Source organism: Macrotis lagotis, chromosome 3 (assembly GCF_037893015.1).
Source record: "Macrotis lagotis isolate mMagLag1 chromosome 3, bilby.v1.9.chrom.fasta, whole genome shotgun sequence".
NCBI lineage: Eukaryota > Metazoa > Chordata > Mammalia > Peramelemorphia > Peramelidae > Macrotis > Macrotis lagotis.
The window spans coordinates 284,121,660-284,137,477 of record NC_133660.1 but is presented as its reverse complement, the minus strand read 5'-3'; the positions used below and the strand labels follow the sequence as shown (position 1 = coordinate 284,137,477).

At 49.1% G+C, this 15,818-nt stretch overlaps 1 protein-coding gene across 8 annotated transcripts in view; it reads right to left on the bottom strand.

Moving 5' to 3' along the window:
* NRXN2 (neurexin 2) overlaps positions 1-15,818 on the bottom strand; it is a 153,553-nt gene that overhangs the window by 72,592 nt on the left and 65,143 nt on the right. For 5 of the 8 annotated variants that reach the window (XM_074231151.1, XM_074231153.1, XM_074231149.1 and 2 more), the window contains 4 exons: positions 12,070-12,096; positions 9,983-10,111; positions 9,057-9,438; positions 6,797-6,987 (listed from right to left, as the gene is read on the bottom strand). In XM_074231151.1, coding sequence (XP_074087252.1) covers positions 6,797-6,987; positions 9,057-9,438; positions 9,983-10,111; positions 12,070-12,096 — 729 coding nt within the window. Of the gene's footprint in view, positions 1-4,880; positions 4,957-6,796; positions 6,988-9,056; positions 9,439-9,982; positions 10,112-12,069; positions 12,097-15,818 lie in introns of those variants that run through there. The other 3 variants (XM_074231152.1, XM_074231156.1, XM_074231155.1) reach the window with 2 other exon arrangements.

Here is a 15,818-nt window from a genome sequence, read left to right as displayed (position 1 = left end):
TCACCCACATGTAACCAGGAGACAGGTCCCACTGCCCTGCACATCATGAGATGCCTTCCTCCCAACGACAAGCTGACAATGCTATTTTTGGCCTTTTGCAGCTCAGCCAGCCCACACCTCTACCCACCGCCACAGCCCCCACATTCGCATGGATAACAGAGAGCTGACTCAGTGTGGTGGAGGCGACCACAGGAGGCCGTGCTTCAAGTTAGAAGGGACCTCAGAGGACCCAGGGAGCCAGAGCTTTGGCCTCAGGGTGCCGGGTTTGAATTCTGCCCCTGCTCCTGGCTGTTTTGTCTTAGTTTCCTCCTCCACAAAAAGAGGTTGAGCAGATTTGGACCACGTCCTTCAAGAGGCTGTTGTGGGGAAAATGTTCACAGTGCTCTTGGAAACAGCAGCAGTTGTCATTGACTCATTGATTAGGATGTGGGCCAAGCTTGAGGCTGTTCTGGACCCAGGCAGGGAAACAGCGTTCAGCCCCCTCTTTGGGTTCCCTGCTCCTGGGCATGCTCGTCACTCTTCTCTATGCCCTACCCAAAGGGGTAGCTGCCATAGAGTACTGGACTTGGAGTCATAGGATCATAAGATTCCAATCCTAAGGCAGGAAGGGAAGAGGCCATCTCAAGAAGAGATGGATTTGAATTCTGCCCCTACACTTACTGGCTAGGTAAGACTGGATCAAGGCCTTAACCTCTCTGAGCCTCAGTTTCTCATTGATAAAATAGGGATAAGAATATCTGCAATGGGGCCTCCCATCACTTCAACAGTGAGCATGGTTCTGACCTAACCCAGAACCCACTATTGGAGACCACAATTCAGACAACTCCCAACAATGCTATGTAAGGATACCAGGAAACTGGGCAGGGTTCGGACCACTCGTGCTGCCCTCATTCTAGAAACTGCCCGAAGTCCAATTTCCCAAATGTTCTGGGAGATCCAGAGCCTCCTCTCTGAGACTACTGCAAGTCTGGTGATTCCAGTCATCATCAGGACCCTCACCACCTCCACTCAGCTGACCCAGGGACTGCATCTTCCTCAAGAAGGAAACAGGCCCAGGACAGACTTGGGCCCCTGCCATGGGTATGAGAGCACAAGAAAGACTCATCTTATAACCTCTGGAGCTAGTCTACACAGCCTCCTGGCATCTCACAAGACAGCTGATACCCTGAGATACAGCTGAGATAAGGATGGCTCTGTGTGTGAGAGAGAGAGTCACCAGCCACCTTGACCCTTGCTTGGGCTCCATGTCCTTCAGGACCATGGATATCTCCTCTCCTTCTACTGAGATTCCTAGGGGAGCTGGAAGGAATCTCAGAGGCTAACTAGTCCCATTCCTTCATGTTACAGATAAGGAAATGGAAGGTCAGGGAGACTGAGTAGACAAAAAAATAAAGCTTTTCTAAGTGCTTCCTGAAAAGCAGGAAGTCTAAGAGATGAGATTCAAACTCGTGTCCTCTGACATCCCAAGAGAGTTAGAGGGAGGTATATGGGACAGAGAAATGAAAAAAAAAAAAACCCTGAGATGAGAAGGGGAAGGGAGTGAACTGCAGTAATGGGAGACCTAAAGGAAGGAAGGGAGTTATGAGAGGAAGTCATTGGCCTTCCTTAATGCCTATTATTCTTACTCTCTATGCAAACTTATACTGATATTGGGAAACGACAGTAATAGAATTCTGGAATAACACTCCCAGACCAGCAGCTGAGTGATGCCGACTCATGCAAAAAGGGAAGGCGGAAGTGGGCAGAGCTGGTAACTTGAGCCCAGAGAGACCTCATCAGTCACTGAGATCAGAGCCAATCAATCATCTTTGGGGAATGAGCTGTGGGCTAAAGGTTTCTCTTAGATTGCAAACAGAAATTCCATAGATAGTCCAGCAGAGGGGGCTGGGACTTTGAAACAGGAAGGGGTGGAGAGTCCACCTGAGGTCCTTAGGGCTGGGGGGAGAAGATGGCGCTCTCCATCAAGACCACATGGCTGCTAATGGAGCTAGATAAAGACAAGAACTTGAGAAGCTTGGGGAAGGACCTGGTTTTATACCCTCATGATTCCTCTCTCAGCAGAGCATCTCACCTCCTGCTTTACCAAGAAAAATAGAAGGCATTGATCAGGAGCTCCCTGATTTCCCCTTCTCCACACCTCTAATCCATCACACTCTCACATCTCCACCCATTCTCTTCTCCTCTGCTCTGGACACTGAAAGAGAGAGTCAGTCCATTTGTCCAGCTAAAATTTACAAAAAAAAAAAAAGGTAAATTAGGCTGAAATGCATATAAATATACTGGTGGGAGAAACCTCTGAAGTCACCTCCAGCCACCTCAATTTATAGATGAAAAAATCTGAAAAGGATTTGCCCAAGTTCACACCAGTAATCAGTGTCAGAGCTGAGATTTCCACTTCATAAGTATCACAAGTATCTTAGATTCAGACCTTGGAGACCTTCAAGTCCATTTTACAGATGAGAAAACTGAGGTCTAGAAGGAAGAGACTTGCTCAATGTTACACGAGTAGTGACTACCTACATTGCTTTGGCATAAGGAAAAAGTGAGCAACAAGAATGAGCAATGAAGCTGGATGGGATGACCTGTAGGGTAGAGTCACTCTCTCTAAGTTCAAGAAGAGGACTGAAGGGGTGGCTGGGTGGTGCAGTGGATAGAGCACCGGCCCTGGAGTCAGGAGGACCTGAGTTCAAATACGGCCTCAGACACCTCATGATGACCTAGCTGTGTGGCCTTGGGCAAGCCACTTAACCCCATTGCCTTGCAAACAAAAAAAAAAACTTTAAAAAAAGAGGACTGAAGACCCTCTTGTTGGGTGTGCTTCTCTTCTGGCTCTGAAATTCTATGATTCTTTGATATTTGTGTACCCAGAGCTATTCCTTCATTTCTCCAACAGTAGCTTGCCCTATGAATCATTTCTTTCCCTCATTTTGGATCTTTCTCTCTCTTTCTTCTGGCTGCTTTCCTGATAAAAACAAACACGGCTAGCTCTCTCTCATACTTAAACAAACTCCAAATTTTTGATTGACTCTGTTATCCCTTGAGTGATGGTCCTATACCCTTCCTCCCTTTCAATGCCAAACTCCTTGAAATACCTAGACTTGCTGCCCCCCGCTTCCTCTGCCACAGATGCAAAATCCTCAGATCCTTTCCAACCAGCTTCTGGGCCCAGCTATTGATCAAGACGGCATTCTCAAGTTACCAGATATCTCAACTACTCAATCCAATGCCTCTTCTAAGTTCTCATTCTCCCTTTACAACCTCTGATACACAGTCACCAGTCTTCCTAGACACTTTCCTTCATTGAATTATCTCTCTCTGACCACTCAGGTTCCCCTGCTAGCTCATCATCCATCTCCTGCCCCCTAAGAATAGGGCCCCCCTCCAAGGTTCAGTGCTGAGTCCTCTTCTCCCTCCATGTCCTCTGCTTTGGTGATTCCATTAATTAACATGGGTACAGGGATCATGCATGGACACCCTTGTCTTGAATTCTAGACCCAAATCAGTAATTTTATTCCCTGGATATTCCTCCCAAATTCAATGTGTCCCAATCAGAATTCCAAGTGGGAAGCCATTTACATATACACTGCTCCAAACTCTCCTGTATCTCCTGTTGAGGGCACCATCTTTCCAATGACTCAGAATCAATCACTAATTACCCCAGAAGCATTCTGAACTCTTCAACTCTTCCTCCACCTCCCAAATTCAGCCAGTGATTTATTCTTGTCAATTCTTCTTCCCCCACATCCCGTCTCCACCTCTCCATTCACATAGAATCTCAGAGCTAGAGGGGACACGAGGGGGATCTGGAACAGCCCCTGACCGAATAAGAATTCACCTACTCAACAAGTGGATATCCAGCCTTTGCTTGAAGACTTCCCAGAGGAGGAGCCCACCGCCTCTGGAGGCATCACATCCAGTATTAGAGAAGCACCAACTGCCAGGAAGGTTTTTCTGTTCTTGAGCCCAAACCTGCCTCTCTGCATGTTCCCAACATTGATACCAGGGTTGGATCAAAGGCAATCCCTTTTCCATGTGACAGCCCTTCACATACTTGAAGACATCTCCCACATTTCCCATGAAACTCCCTTTTCTAAAGTAAATATTCCAAGTTTCTTCAGTCTTGATATACATGATTCTTAAGGGTCTTTGTGATCCTGGTTGCCCTCATGTGGACCTTATATATCTAAGCATTAATCTGTGGCATCCAAACCTATATACAAAATTTGAGATGTGGATCTGACCAGGGCAGAGGATGAGAAGACTATCACTTCTGGCATCATGAGCATTAGGTCTCTCTCAAAATAGCTTAACTTACCCTTTGGGTTGCCCTATCATACACTGATTGATATCCATTGAGTTTGCCCATACACTAAAGTTCACAGGACTTCTTCAGACAAACTGTTGGCTTTGTCAGACCTCTCTCAGCTTTTACTTGTGAACCTAGTTTACTCAAAATTCATGTGTAACTTTTATATCTATCCCTATCACATTCTTTATGAAAGCATAGGGCCAAGCATAGATTCTTGGAGTACCCCACTAGAGCCCTTCTTCCATCAAACCCATTAGGATTATTCCCTGGGGAAGGGCAGTCTTAACAGTTATCAATCAATCCACCAAATTGTACTAGCCTACATCTCTCTATCTTTTCCAAAAGAATACCATGGGAGACACTTTCTAATGTTTTATTTTAATCTAGGTAAACAATACATCCAACATCACCTAATCTTGGTTAGTCATGGTATCAAAAGAGGACCTGAGGTTCATCTGTTTTGCCTTGTCCTTGATGAAGACGTGTTGGCTTTTGATCATTGCTTCTTTGCTGCATATTCACTCACTACTATTTTAATAATTTAGTTGGACCTGAGAAGGGGTTATTTTACCTTTTTTTATTCATTTTCAGCACTTATCTTGGTGCCTGGGACACAGTAGATGCTAAATAAAACTTGTTGACTGGACCCAATCTGTGATTTCGTTGATGTAAGAAACCCCCAAGAGGAAACCCCTCTTTTAATGCAAATTATCTGCAATTCAAAATTTTAGAGAGTTGTCTGAGATATTGAGAGGTAAGGTAATTTTCCCAGGGTCACATAGGTGGGTCAGAGGCACAGTTCTCTCTAGAGATTTCATATGAACCTCACTGGCCTCTACAAATTCAATTCTCTTCTCTTTTTCCTTTCGCCAGTTCTAAAGAACCTTTCCTGTTCTGCATCGTCATACAAAAATCACTGACAATGGATCCAGACACCACCTCCCCCAGATCTTTCAAGACTGTGCCACAATTGTAGTTGGACTTGGTGACTTATAAAGGGCAGCCAGGTGCTTCCTTGTGATCTTCCTACTTGGGTATCAATTCCCTATTAGCCATTTTGGTTCTGTCTTTTCCAGTCCAAGGAGGATTCTTCTTGGCAGAGAAAACCGAAACAAACTGAGTTTAGGGTAGCTTTGCCTTCCCTCTGTCCTCTATTATCACCATCTCATATACCCTAGGTAACATTCCTATCCTTCTGAGGTCTTTCTCTTTTCCTCAATAAAATTAATGAGCAAAAGAAACAAATCAAACCTCTTTCCATAGTCCTCAGCTTCTTAACTAGCTTCAGCTCATTCAGAGACTTCCTACTGTATCACTTTTGGATAAACCATTTGTTAGCTATATTGTTTGTATCTCTACACACACACATTTTAAGTTGGGTGATGAGCTCACTATGTGGTTACATCAGCTTCCTTAGACCAACTACTCTTTTCTTCCTTGTGGAATGTGTCCTTTGTATTTCATCCTTATGAGTTCCCTATTCCCTTGAACTGACTTTCCCTCTGGAATTTTAACCCATGGCATCCTACCTATCCTTTCTCTGGACCCTTTGAAATCTCTTCTCTCCAAATCTCTCCAAATCTTTCTTCTCCTCTATTCCAGGTTCTAAGGTGGAGTGTTCACTTCCCCTAAGGTTCCCATCATTCAGTTACAAAGGAAGGGTAATAGGGTATCATGGCAGAAATCCTGGGGAATTATAAGGAGGAGGTTTTGGGAATGAAAGAGGGAATAATAAGAGTCTATGGAAAGGAAAACATAGGATTCCATAGGGAGAGAAGATGGAAAAATCACAAAAAGTGACAATGGAGGCATCATAGGAGGAATGAATAATAGAGGACACAGGAATGATTGTATTGTGAGATACAATAAAGGGAGGGTCATAAGGAAAATCACAAAGATGGCTAAATGGATTTTATAGGGTAAGGTGATGGGAAGTCATAAGAGATATGTGTGATTAGAGAGATGATGGGGGTGGCTAGGTTGCACAATGGATAGAGCACTGGCCCTGGAGTCAGGACGACCTGAGTTCAAATTCAGCCTCAGACACTTAATAATTGCCTAGCTGTGCGGGCAAGTCACTTAACCCCATTGCCCTGCAGAGAGAGAGAGAGAGAGAGAGAGAGAGAGAGAGAGAGAGAGAGAGATGATGGGAGTTTCCCACAAAAAGGGTGATAGAGCATCACAGAGAGGAAGGCTGGCAAAAAGAGTCACAGGGGAAATGATAGTGAATTACAGAGAGGAGACTAAAGCATCAAGGGAATTGAGGAATTCAAGAAAAAATATAAGGAGGTCATGGAAGGGATATTGGGGGGGGGTCAAGGTAAAACCTCTCAGTAAACATAGAAAAGATTATGGAAGTCATGGGGAGGGATTTGGGGCTTCAAAAGAAATATCAATGGAAGGTTTATTGAGGAAGGATAAGATGTGATGGGAGTCACAAAAGGAATTATGGTGTCAGTGATGAATGATCAGAGATAGCCCTCTTACCTTTGAGGTCCAGGTTCCGGGCACCATTGGAGTGCTGCGTGACCGTGCGTGAGTCAATCTTGAGCGTATGCACATTGCCTGGGTCCCTTGATACCACTACATTATGCCACTGGTTGTCATTGACAGGCTTGTCTGAGTTCCCCTTCATCAGAGATGGGCCATTCCCCAGATCAAACACATAATGGATGTACCTGATCAAAGTGAGGAAAGAAGACATGAGCTTTTGCTAAGGAGACAAGGGGAGAGGGAAGGGTTAATTAATAACACAAGGGGAAGATGGGGCAGTGTTGATCCTAGAGACCCCAGAGAGATGTGGGGAAGATGCCAGGGCAGGGCCAACAGCAGAGAAATGACAAAAATTTCAGGCAGTAGAGGAATAGAGAAGTGGACCTTCAGCTTATGACGATGAGGAGAAATAATGGAAGGATCTCTCAGTGGCATGTGACTAGCAGGGAGAAGACTGCACCCAAGGGAATGAGGACTCCTAATAAGTCATTGGAAACAGAAGTATTGGGGATGGATCTACCACTCCAGAGCAAAAGCTTTCTTGGGAGGAAGAACCCTAGTGGATTGGCTCCTAAGTCCCAGAGGAGAGACCTGGAAGGGGAAGGGGCTTAAGCTACCAGAGTTTGTAGGGGAAACATGCCACTGAAAGCCCTAGAAGAGCTACAAATAAAGAGAACATTGTGGAACATTTGGCAGTCTGTGCTGGGGAGATGAGCTAGCCACGCTAGCTAGGATCAGGACTCAGGATGCTGCAGCATCTGATACCTCATCCATCAGAAAAGAAGGAGCAAGTGACATCCCAGGGGAAGGAGTGAGGCCAGAAAATTCCCTGGATGGAGAGCTGGGGTGGTGCTCAAGACATCCAGACTCTCTATCTTTTACAGAAGAGGGAACTGCAGTCCAGAAAAGGAAATACCCAAGGTCAGCAGGGGACAAAGCCTGGGTTCAAACCTAATGCTCTGACACCAGACCCAGGACACATGCTCTCTCCTCTTCATTTCCACTCTGCCCCCTCACATCTACTTCTGTACACTCAACCACTGGATGAAAAGGCCTACCATGGTGAGGTAAGCACAGAAGGAAGCTGTGGATGGAGGACCTAGGAGCCTAGCGTCTTTGGGGATTTCTTGCTAAGCTGGTGGCAGCACTTGGCACCAAGGAAGGGGCATGGAACAAGAAGCAGGCACTAACCAAGGATTTAACTTGTTCTGGTAGCAGGGGGCTGACTAGGGAAGACAGGAGAGGAATCATCCCTCAAGCCCCAGGTGCTCTAACTCCATGAGGAAAAACCGAAAGCACTGCAGCAAACACTTGGTTGCACCTCTCTTTCCGTCCTGATATCTAATGCTGTCCATGGTCCAGGAAACCCAGTTCTCTCCTGTCCTGTCTCCATGCCTTGCCTCACCTGATTTCCTATGCTTGGAGCTAGGCTCCTTCCCTACTCTCTCTTCCATTCCCTATATTTACTTCAGCATCCTTGAACATATGTCTTTAGAGCATAAGCTTCTTAAGGGAAGTACTTGGATCTTTTTGTAGCCCAGTACCCAGCACAGAGTCTAAGAAAGAGTTTGGCACCTAAAAAAGGTGCCAGATTGAAAGATCTGAAAAGCAGAGAGCCTCATTTTTGCCTTTGAGACCCCAGTATTCCTAGTATTTAATCAATGCTGAGATGACTAGAATTGAGATAGAGTGAATGGGGGTGGGATATCTAGGTCTACAGTTAGCTTCAAGTCTTCTTTCAAACCACCATGAGCTTTCTGCAGTTTTTGTATCTGACTAAGTCTTTTGTATCTTCTGAATTTTAATGATGTGAAAACAAAGGCTGTCCTGCCCACATAAGTTGTTATCCTAAGCGCTTGTAAGGGAGCTGGGGACCTTGTTATAGTCAGGGGAACCTGGACATGAGCTCATTCTTATGCTTTATTTTGGAGATTCCTTTGGAGTTGTAGGTGGGTTAGGGTGGTGGAGAGTCAAAGAAATTCAGCTTACTTGGTTCATGTGAGCCCATCATTTGGGGAAACTATGGGTTACCTCTCGGAATTAGAGAACTCGCTGAAGGGAAAAAGGGAGCAGACCTATAAGCAATGGACTGGGGAGCTGGGCCACTGGACACCTAGCTTGACATCCATGCCTTGGCTCTTTGCCACCAAAAGGGAACCCAACCAAAGCTGATGGACACTGTCATGGGGATGCAAGGTAAGAGGGCCATGTGGCCTGAGGGAATAGCACAGGGTAGGGGAGTCAACTGGCTCACCCCTTGACCAGCTCAATAACGATGAAGTCGTTGCCATTGCCTGAGTTGAAGAGGAGGAGCCCATCGGGAGCTGTGGTCTTGAATTGAAAAAAGAGATGCATGGAGGCATAGGCTTGGAGTGTGGCGAGGGCTAGGTAACTGGCTCGACTCTTGAAAGTGACAGGGTCGGCCACGATGGCCCGTAGGCCAAAGCGGGCATTGAGCTCACAGTAGGTGATGTCGCCATCTTTGCACTGGTCCATGTAGGGCTGCCCGTTGAACAACAGTCCACTCAGGTGTCCGATGAAGTTAGAGGGCACCACAGAGATGAAGCGCCGCTCGGTCATGATGCCCGTCTCGATGTTATGGAACTCCAATCTTGTGTGGGCACCAGCCATCTGCCCTACTCCAGGGACACAGAGCAGAGGAAGGGAGGGTTTGGTTAAGAGAAGGTGCCAGGGTGGGAAGCTATTCATAAGCCTGGAGAAGCCTCTGGGTTCTTTCTCAAGATCTTGTTCATAAATGCATAAAATAAAATACTTAAGATGACAAAGGAAATCAATCATAATGAACTAAAGTGATCAACATATTAAAAAAAATTCAAGGACTCCAGGTTAAGAATCCCTGACCTACACCAACCATTCTCATCTTACAGAATGGGAAACTGAGGCACACAGAACAGGGATGCCCTCCTTCCCACAAAGGTTTAAGTAACAAGCCCACTGAGTCTAATACTCTGCTCACCATCTTTCCTGAGTTCATGAAACCAACAGACGGTGAGGTCTATGGGCCAGAGGACCCAGTGGTAAGGAAGTGTCCTTGTTAGGAAGTGCCAGGTAGGCATTGGGGGTGGCTTCCCCTGCTGAAGCATCATTGGAACTAGGATCATAGGGGGAGCTAAGGAGAAGGGGCCAAGACCATCCCCCCACCCCATCAGAGTCACCTACCCTCCACAGTCACGTTGTCCACAGACAGCTGCAGACTCTTGCCACGGCGAACCACACGCACCGTGTGCCACTCATTGTCATTGAGCTTGTGTCCAGCAAAGAGTGTCTCAGGACCTTTACCTGCGGCACCAAGGGGGGAGTGAGCGGGGGACTGTGAGACATAGCTCACACACACATACACACACATGCACACACCCAATGTGCACACATGTGATCTCAACACAGTCAGCTTCATCGTCGATAGTAGTGTTCTCACATACAGCCCTGACACACACATACACACAGTGTGCACACACATGATCTCAACATAGATCCAGCTTCATCATAGACACTAGCATTCTCACACACACACACCCCCAAGTGCACACACACAATCTCAACCGAGATCTAGCTTCATCATAGAAACTAACGTTCTCACATACTCACAGCCTTCACACACACACACACAAACACACACAGACACTCTTGCCTCAGTGCATACACACAAATCTCAACACACATCCAACTTCACCATGCACACTACTGTTCACACACATAACCCCCAAACACATGTCCTGACCATGTACACTGGCCATACACATTCACACCAATCTCAACACACCCCTATCCTCACCACATACATTAAACACACAGGCACATGTGTGTCTATAGATTTATACACACAATGTCATTGCATGCCCAAACACAGCCTCACAACCCCTGCTGAGCACACCCAAAGCCTCATCACACACTTCTTACTCCTATAGAAAACTTCATGTCCCTGATAGCAGGCACTTCTTCACCATTCACTCCTGACCCATCTCACATCTAAGACTTGAACTTCCTGGACCCCACACTCACCAGGTCCCACTCTGCACCCCCCCACAAAAGCCTCATCACATAACCCAGACACACCCAACCTCCACCCTTCATCCCAACACAACTTTTCCTTATAAAGTAATCCCACCCATCAAATCCTTCCATGGAAATCCCAATTTGCTGCTTATGTATGAGCCCAGCCCTAGACAGACAAACACACAGAGAACAGGCTGCCCTCCAAGCGACTGCAATGGTGTGTTCCATTTAATCAGCAGAAGTTGCCATCTTGACCAGACCCAGAAGGCCAATTTTTGAAGGATTAAAAGACAATCAAATACACTTCGCAGTTCAATGGCCCTGAGCTTAATTGAATCGGTCCTTGATGAGTCAGAAGGCACTTCCAGCCTCCAATGTCTCTGGCCAATCCCTCGGACCTCAGCCCTCACTGTGGAGCCAGGACCATTTATGACAGAAAGGAGAAAGGGCTGTGCCCCAGACACATTCACTTGTGGACCATCCACACAACTTCTCCAGACAGTCCCAGACACACACACGCGCACACGCGCGCGCACACACACACACACACACACACACACAGACACACACACACCCTGATCTGTCCACTGATGCTAGCAACCACTTTATCCTCTTGGACCCAGCTCCACTGGCCTCCCCAGGGCCCGCTTCCCCAAGGGCCCTCCATCACTGGCCCTGGAAGGCAAACAGAGCATCACCTCCTGGGCCTGAGTCTAGTCCTCCCCCACCCCTTCTCTGCCTCCTTGGGCTCTCTCCATGCATCTCGCCTTCCCCACTGTGGCCATCTCTGGTACTGCAGCTGCTCCCCACAGGATGCTGGAGGATGGGGGCAGGGCCTAGGGTGCTCCCTCCACACCATCACCCTCCATCTTCCTACCTGAAGCCTCAGGACCCACCCCAGGATCTGCCCCACCTCCCCAGGGTCTTGGGTTCTGCTGTGTTCCCCCAGGCCTGAGCATCCTGACTCCCTCTTTTCCTTGTTCTACCCTGCTCTGCTCCTGCTCCCCTCTTAGGGCTATCATCTTGCTCTTTGATCTCCCCCATCCCCAATACACACACAGACACACATGCACACACGTGCGCCCACACAGACACCCATACACACACACAGACACACACACAAACACACCCTAGACTTAATTCCCTTCCCCACTTCCATCACCTCCTCCCCCCAGTGCCCACTGGGGGCTCTGCAACCCCAACACTTTGCTCCCCAACCCTGTTTTCAGTAGAAGAAGAGGGAAGCCACTTACTGGGTGCGCAGCCGACGCGCAGGCAGTCTGGGGGGCCCATGGGGCGGGCAGAGGAGGGGGAGGGGAGACAAAAAGGCAAAAGAAAATTTTTTTACATCCTTCACAGGGAGGGGGATCTGCAGGCGGGGGTCCCCCCAGGGCCACTTTCCGGGGACCACGCGTGCCCAGGTGTCCTCTCCCCATCCTGGGCCAGACTCACACCCCTCCTGTTCCCCAAAGGGCTCCAGGCCCTCTGAGCTGGGATTCAGGGTTGCCGGGGTGATGGGGGACCAGGCTTCTTCAGAGGGAAGGCCTGTGCCCTCCCTTCCTCAGAGAAGCCCAGGCCCCTCACGTCTGGGGAGAGGAGCACCTTATGAATCCCAGTCATACAGTGGGGGCATGAGGAGGTGGGGATCCTGACAGCTCCCTGCAGGCTCCCCAACTTCAGTGGGGGGAAAAGCAGGAGGAAGCCAGGGCCCCCTGGGCCTCCAGCCATGGGTGATGCCCACTTAGAGACCTGGGGGTGACTGTCCTTGACCCAGGCTCTAAGTTCAATTGGGGGCTCCAGCCCAGGTGCCCACCCCGTGGCCACGGCTCCCCAGAGTCCTAGGGTTCTGGTCCCTCACCCTCCCTGGGAACCTTCTTTCTCCCCCTGCCATGGGGGGAAACACCAGACTTTCAAAGGGAATTACAGGGAAGTCTGAGTTCCAAAGGGCTGCCCTGCCTCTTTCCCCTGAGGAGGGGAATGGATGGTCCAATGTGTGCCTCCAGTCCAAAGACCCTCCTTTTAGACCAAAATCCTGCCTGGAGGTGCCCAGGATCATGCAGAATCTTTAGAGCCCAGATCAAGGTTTTCATGGGCCCCAGGGGCTCTGAAGGCAGCTCCCGTGGAGCATCTGTCATCCAGTTTGGAGCAAGAGAAGTGACTGAAGGTTGGCTTCCACAAATATTTACCAAGCCACTCCTGTGAGCAGGGATCGAAGGGAAGATACAACATGCCCCTGCCCTTCAGAACACTAGAATGGGATTTGTCCAAAAGCCCAGACTTGCTGTCCAAGTCTTACCCAATACTAAGTCAGGTAAGAAAGTGTGTCTGGCGCTCCCCAACCCCAAGAAGGTTCCCAGGATCGGGGGTTCCCATCATTCCCCTGTGGCTCTGGGGGGTCGAGAGCCGTTCGGGCCGTAGAGCTGAGCTCCACACGACTCGGTCAACCGCAGCAGAAGAGTGGGGGAGAGCAGCCGGGACCCCAGCCTACAGCCCGGCACTGACGCGGGTGGGCGAGGAGCAGGGAGAAAGATTTGGAGAAGGCCAAGCAAAGAGGGGAGCTTGAGGCCAGCCTAGCGGCCGAGGCCAAGGCCCAGGAGGAGTCGGGTAGGACAAGCAGAGGTCCAGGGGAAGGACTGAGCAGGAGGGTGGAAAAGGGTAATGAGGATCAAGAAAGAAAAGCAGGAAGGGGTCTGGGGAGCACGGAAGGGAAAGGTTGAGGATCAAGGAGAAGGCGTATGAGGTGGTGGGGAGAGAAGTCAGCCAGCATGGACCAGGAGGGAAGACAACAGTAGGGTGGGGAAGGGGGCCAGGCTCTGGGGTGGGGTCTCCGGGGGCTCTCTCGAGGCCAGCAGAGTCTTCACCAATGAAGGGTCCAAAAAAGAAAAGGGAGTGAGGGCAGCCTGCCCCCCACCAGGGAAGGGAAAGGAGGTCCCTGATGGGGAGGTTTGACCCCTTCCTCTCCCACATGAGGAACAGAGGAGGAAGCCCCTTTGTCTGGAGAAGGAAGTAATGTGAGCTGCAGGTTTCTTGAACTGATCAGTAAAGCTGGAGAGACACACCAGGCCCTCCAGAATGACCACCCTATGAGGAGCAGACAGAGAGAGCACCCAGCCAGAGGGGAGAAGGAGTGAACATCTCCTTCCCTTCACCGTCCCTACAGGGCAGCCAGGGTACCCCTGCCCAGGCTGGGCATGCCCCTCCACCATGATCTGAAGCCTGAGCCTAGGAGATGTTGGACCTAAGGACCCCCAAGGAAGGCCAAATGGGGCCCGGGAAAGGTGGGCCTCTCAGAAGCCAGAGTCTATGAGAAGACAAGAACCATATCATGAGAATGAGGAGGCCAGAACGTACTGACCACAGACTGCCCATGGTAATGAGATCACAGACCCTCTAAGTACTGAAGGAGAAGTTCATTAGCTGTAATGCTAGGGGCCACAGACTGGATGGAGAGCCCCATTGGAAGAACTGACAAATCAGCCAGACGTAGGAAAGCAGATAAGGGAGTGAATTTGGGGTCCTGAGAAGGATCCCTAGACTCTTCCCCCAGGGACCTGAGGCTTCCAGAGTCATCAGATACTTTTTGGTCCCTCCTTATCTCCTTGAGTGGGTTGGGGAAGGAAGGTCAGATTTTGTATTGTGTGGTGACATGACAGGAACTAAGGAGAGGAAGAGGAAGGTGAAGGTGGATTAGGAGGAGGCAATGCTCAAGAGTACCCAGGCTACTGGGCCCTTTGAGGAGAGCCAGCCTAGGGTGACCATCCCTCAAGGGCAAGGTTCCCAAGACCTCAAACTCCCAGGTTGAGTAATAGACCCCAGGATTGATTGCCCCCTCTACCACCCTTCACATTCACTCTACCTCACCCTGAAGGAATTCAACCCTCTTCTCTCCCCATTTTCCCCAATACTTAGCCCAGGGTATCAAAGGTCTATAAGCCAGTTGAGGTGGGGGGGGGCAGAGGGAACCCCCACAGAGACACATTTTCCCCCATATCCTCAGCATTCAAGCAAGAGCCAGGGACCGGGGCCGCTCTATCCTTCCTCACCAAAAACAGCCCAGTGAGTCAAAGTCCATCGGTACCCCAAAACTGAGGTCAAAACTCTTCTCCTCCATGGAGCTCCCCTCCAGCCTCCAGCAGTCCACAGGGCCCTGAGCTCCTGGCAGGTTGGAGCATCTCCAATCGGGCCAGATTCACTACTCTTGGGACCTGCTATTTCATGTATGAGAGGGAATCGCTAAGGATGTCAGAGACTCTCCCTGAGTCCCCAACAGGCCTCATGTTTTGGGGAGGGAACCTTCCTAGGATCACCAATTGCATGAGTTGAGAGGTCATTTATTTTTCTGATGGGAAAACTGAGACCCAGAGAGAAAGAAGAATGTTCCTAAGATCTAACAAGTAGGAAGGATCATATTTAAATCTGTCCTAAGATCCTTGATGTTATCTAGACCAGTCTCTCCATTTTACAGATGAGGAAGCTGAGGTCCAGACAGGAATGAGTGCTTCCTGGTAAAATGTGGCAGAGTTGGGACCCCAGCCCAGGCCCCTGACCAATCCTGCCATAGCCTCATGCCAGTTGACACCAGCTCCATGGACTCTGAACTCCCTACAGCCCCCCCCCCACCCCACACTAGGCCCTGTGTGGTCTAAAGAGGTGCCAAGGAGAGGTCCTGCCTGAGCTGAGAGTTTCCTTCTCACTCATTCCTTATCAGAAAGGTAATAATTTCCTGTTACTGTTCTTATTTTACACAGGTGAACGTGAAGCTAGGCAGTGACTTGCCCAAGGACATACGGTGGCCAAGCTTCAAATTCAAGCCCTTAGGTCTTGACAACACCCGGCCCAAGGTCAGCACTGTGAGATGTCTGCAATCTCCTTTTCTAGCCCTGAGTGGGTGAGATTCCGGGACTGGGGGTGGGGTGGGGGGGGTGGAATGGAAGCTCTTTGAGGACAAGCCCATTCTGCATCCTGAGCACCATAGCACAATGCCACATAGTAGGCATTTTTA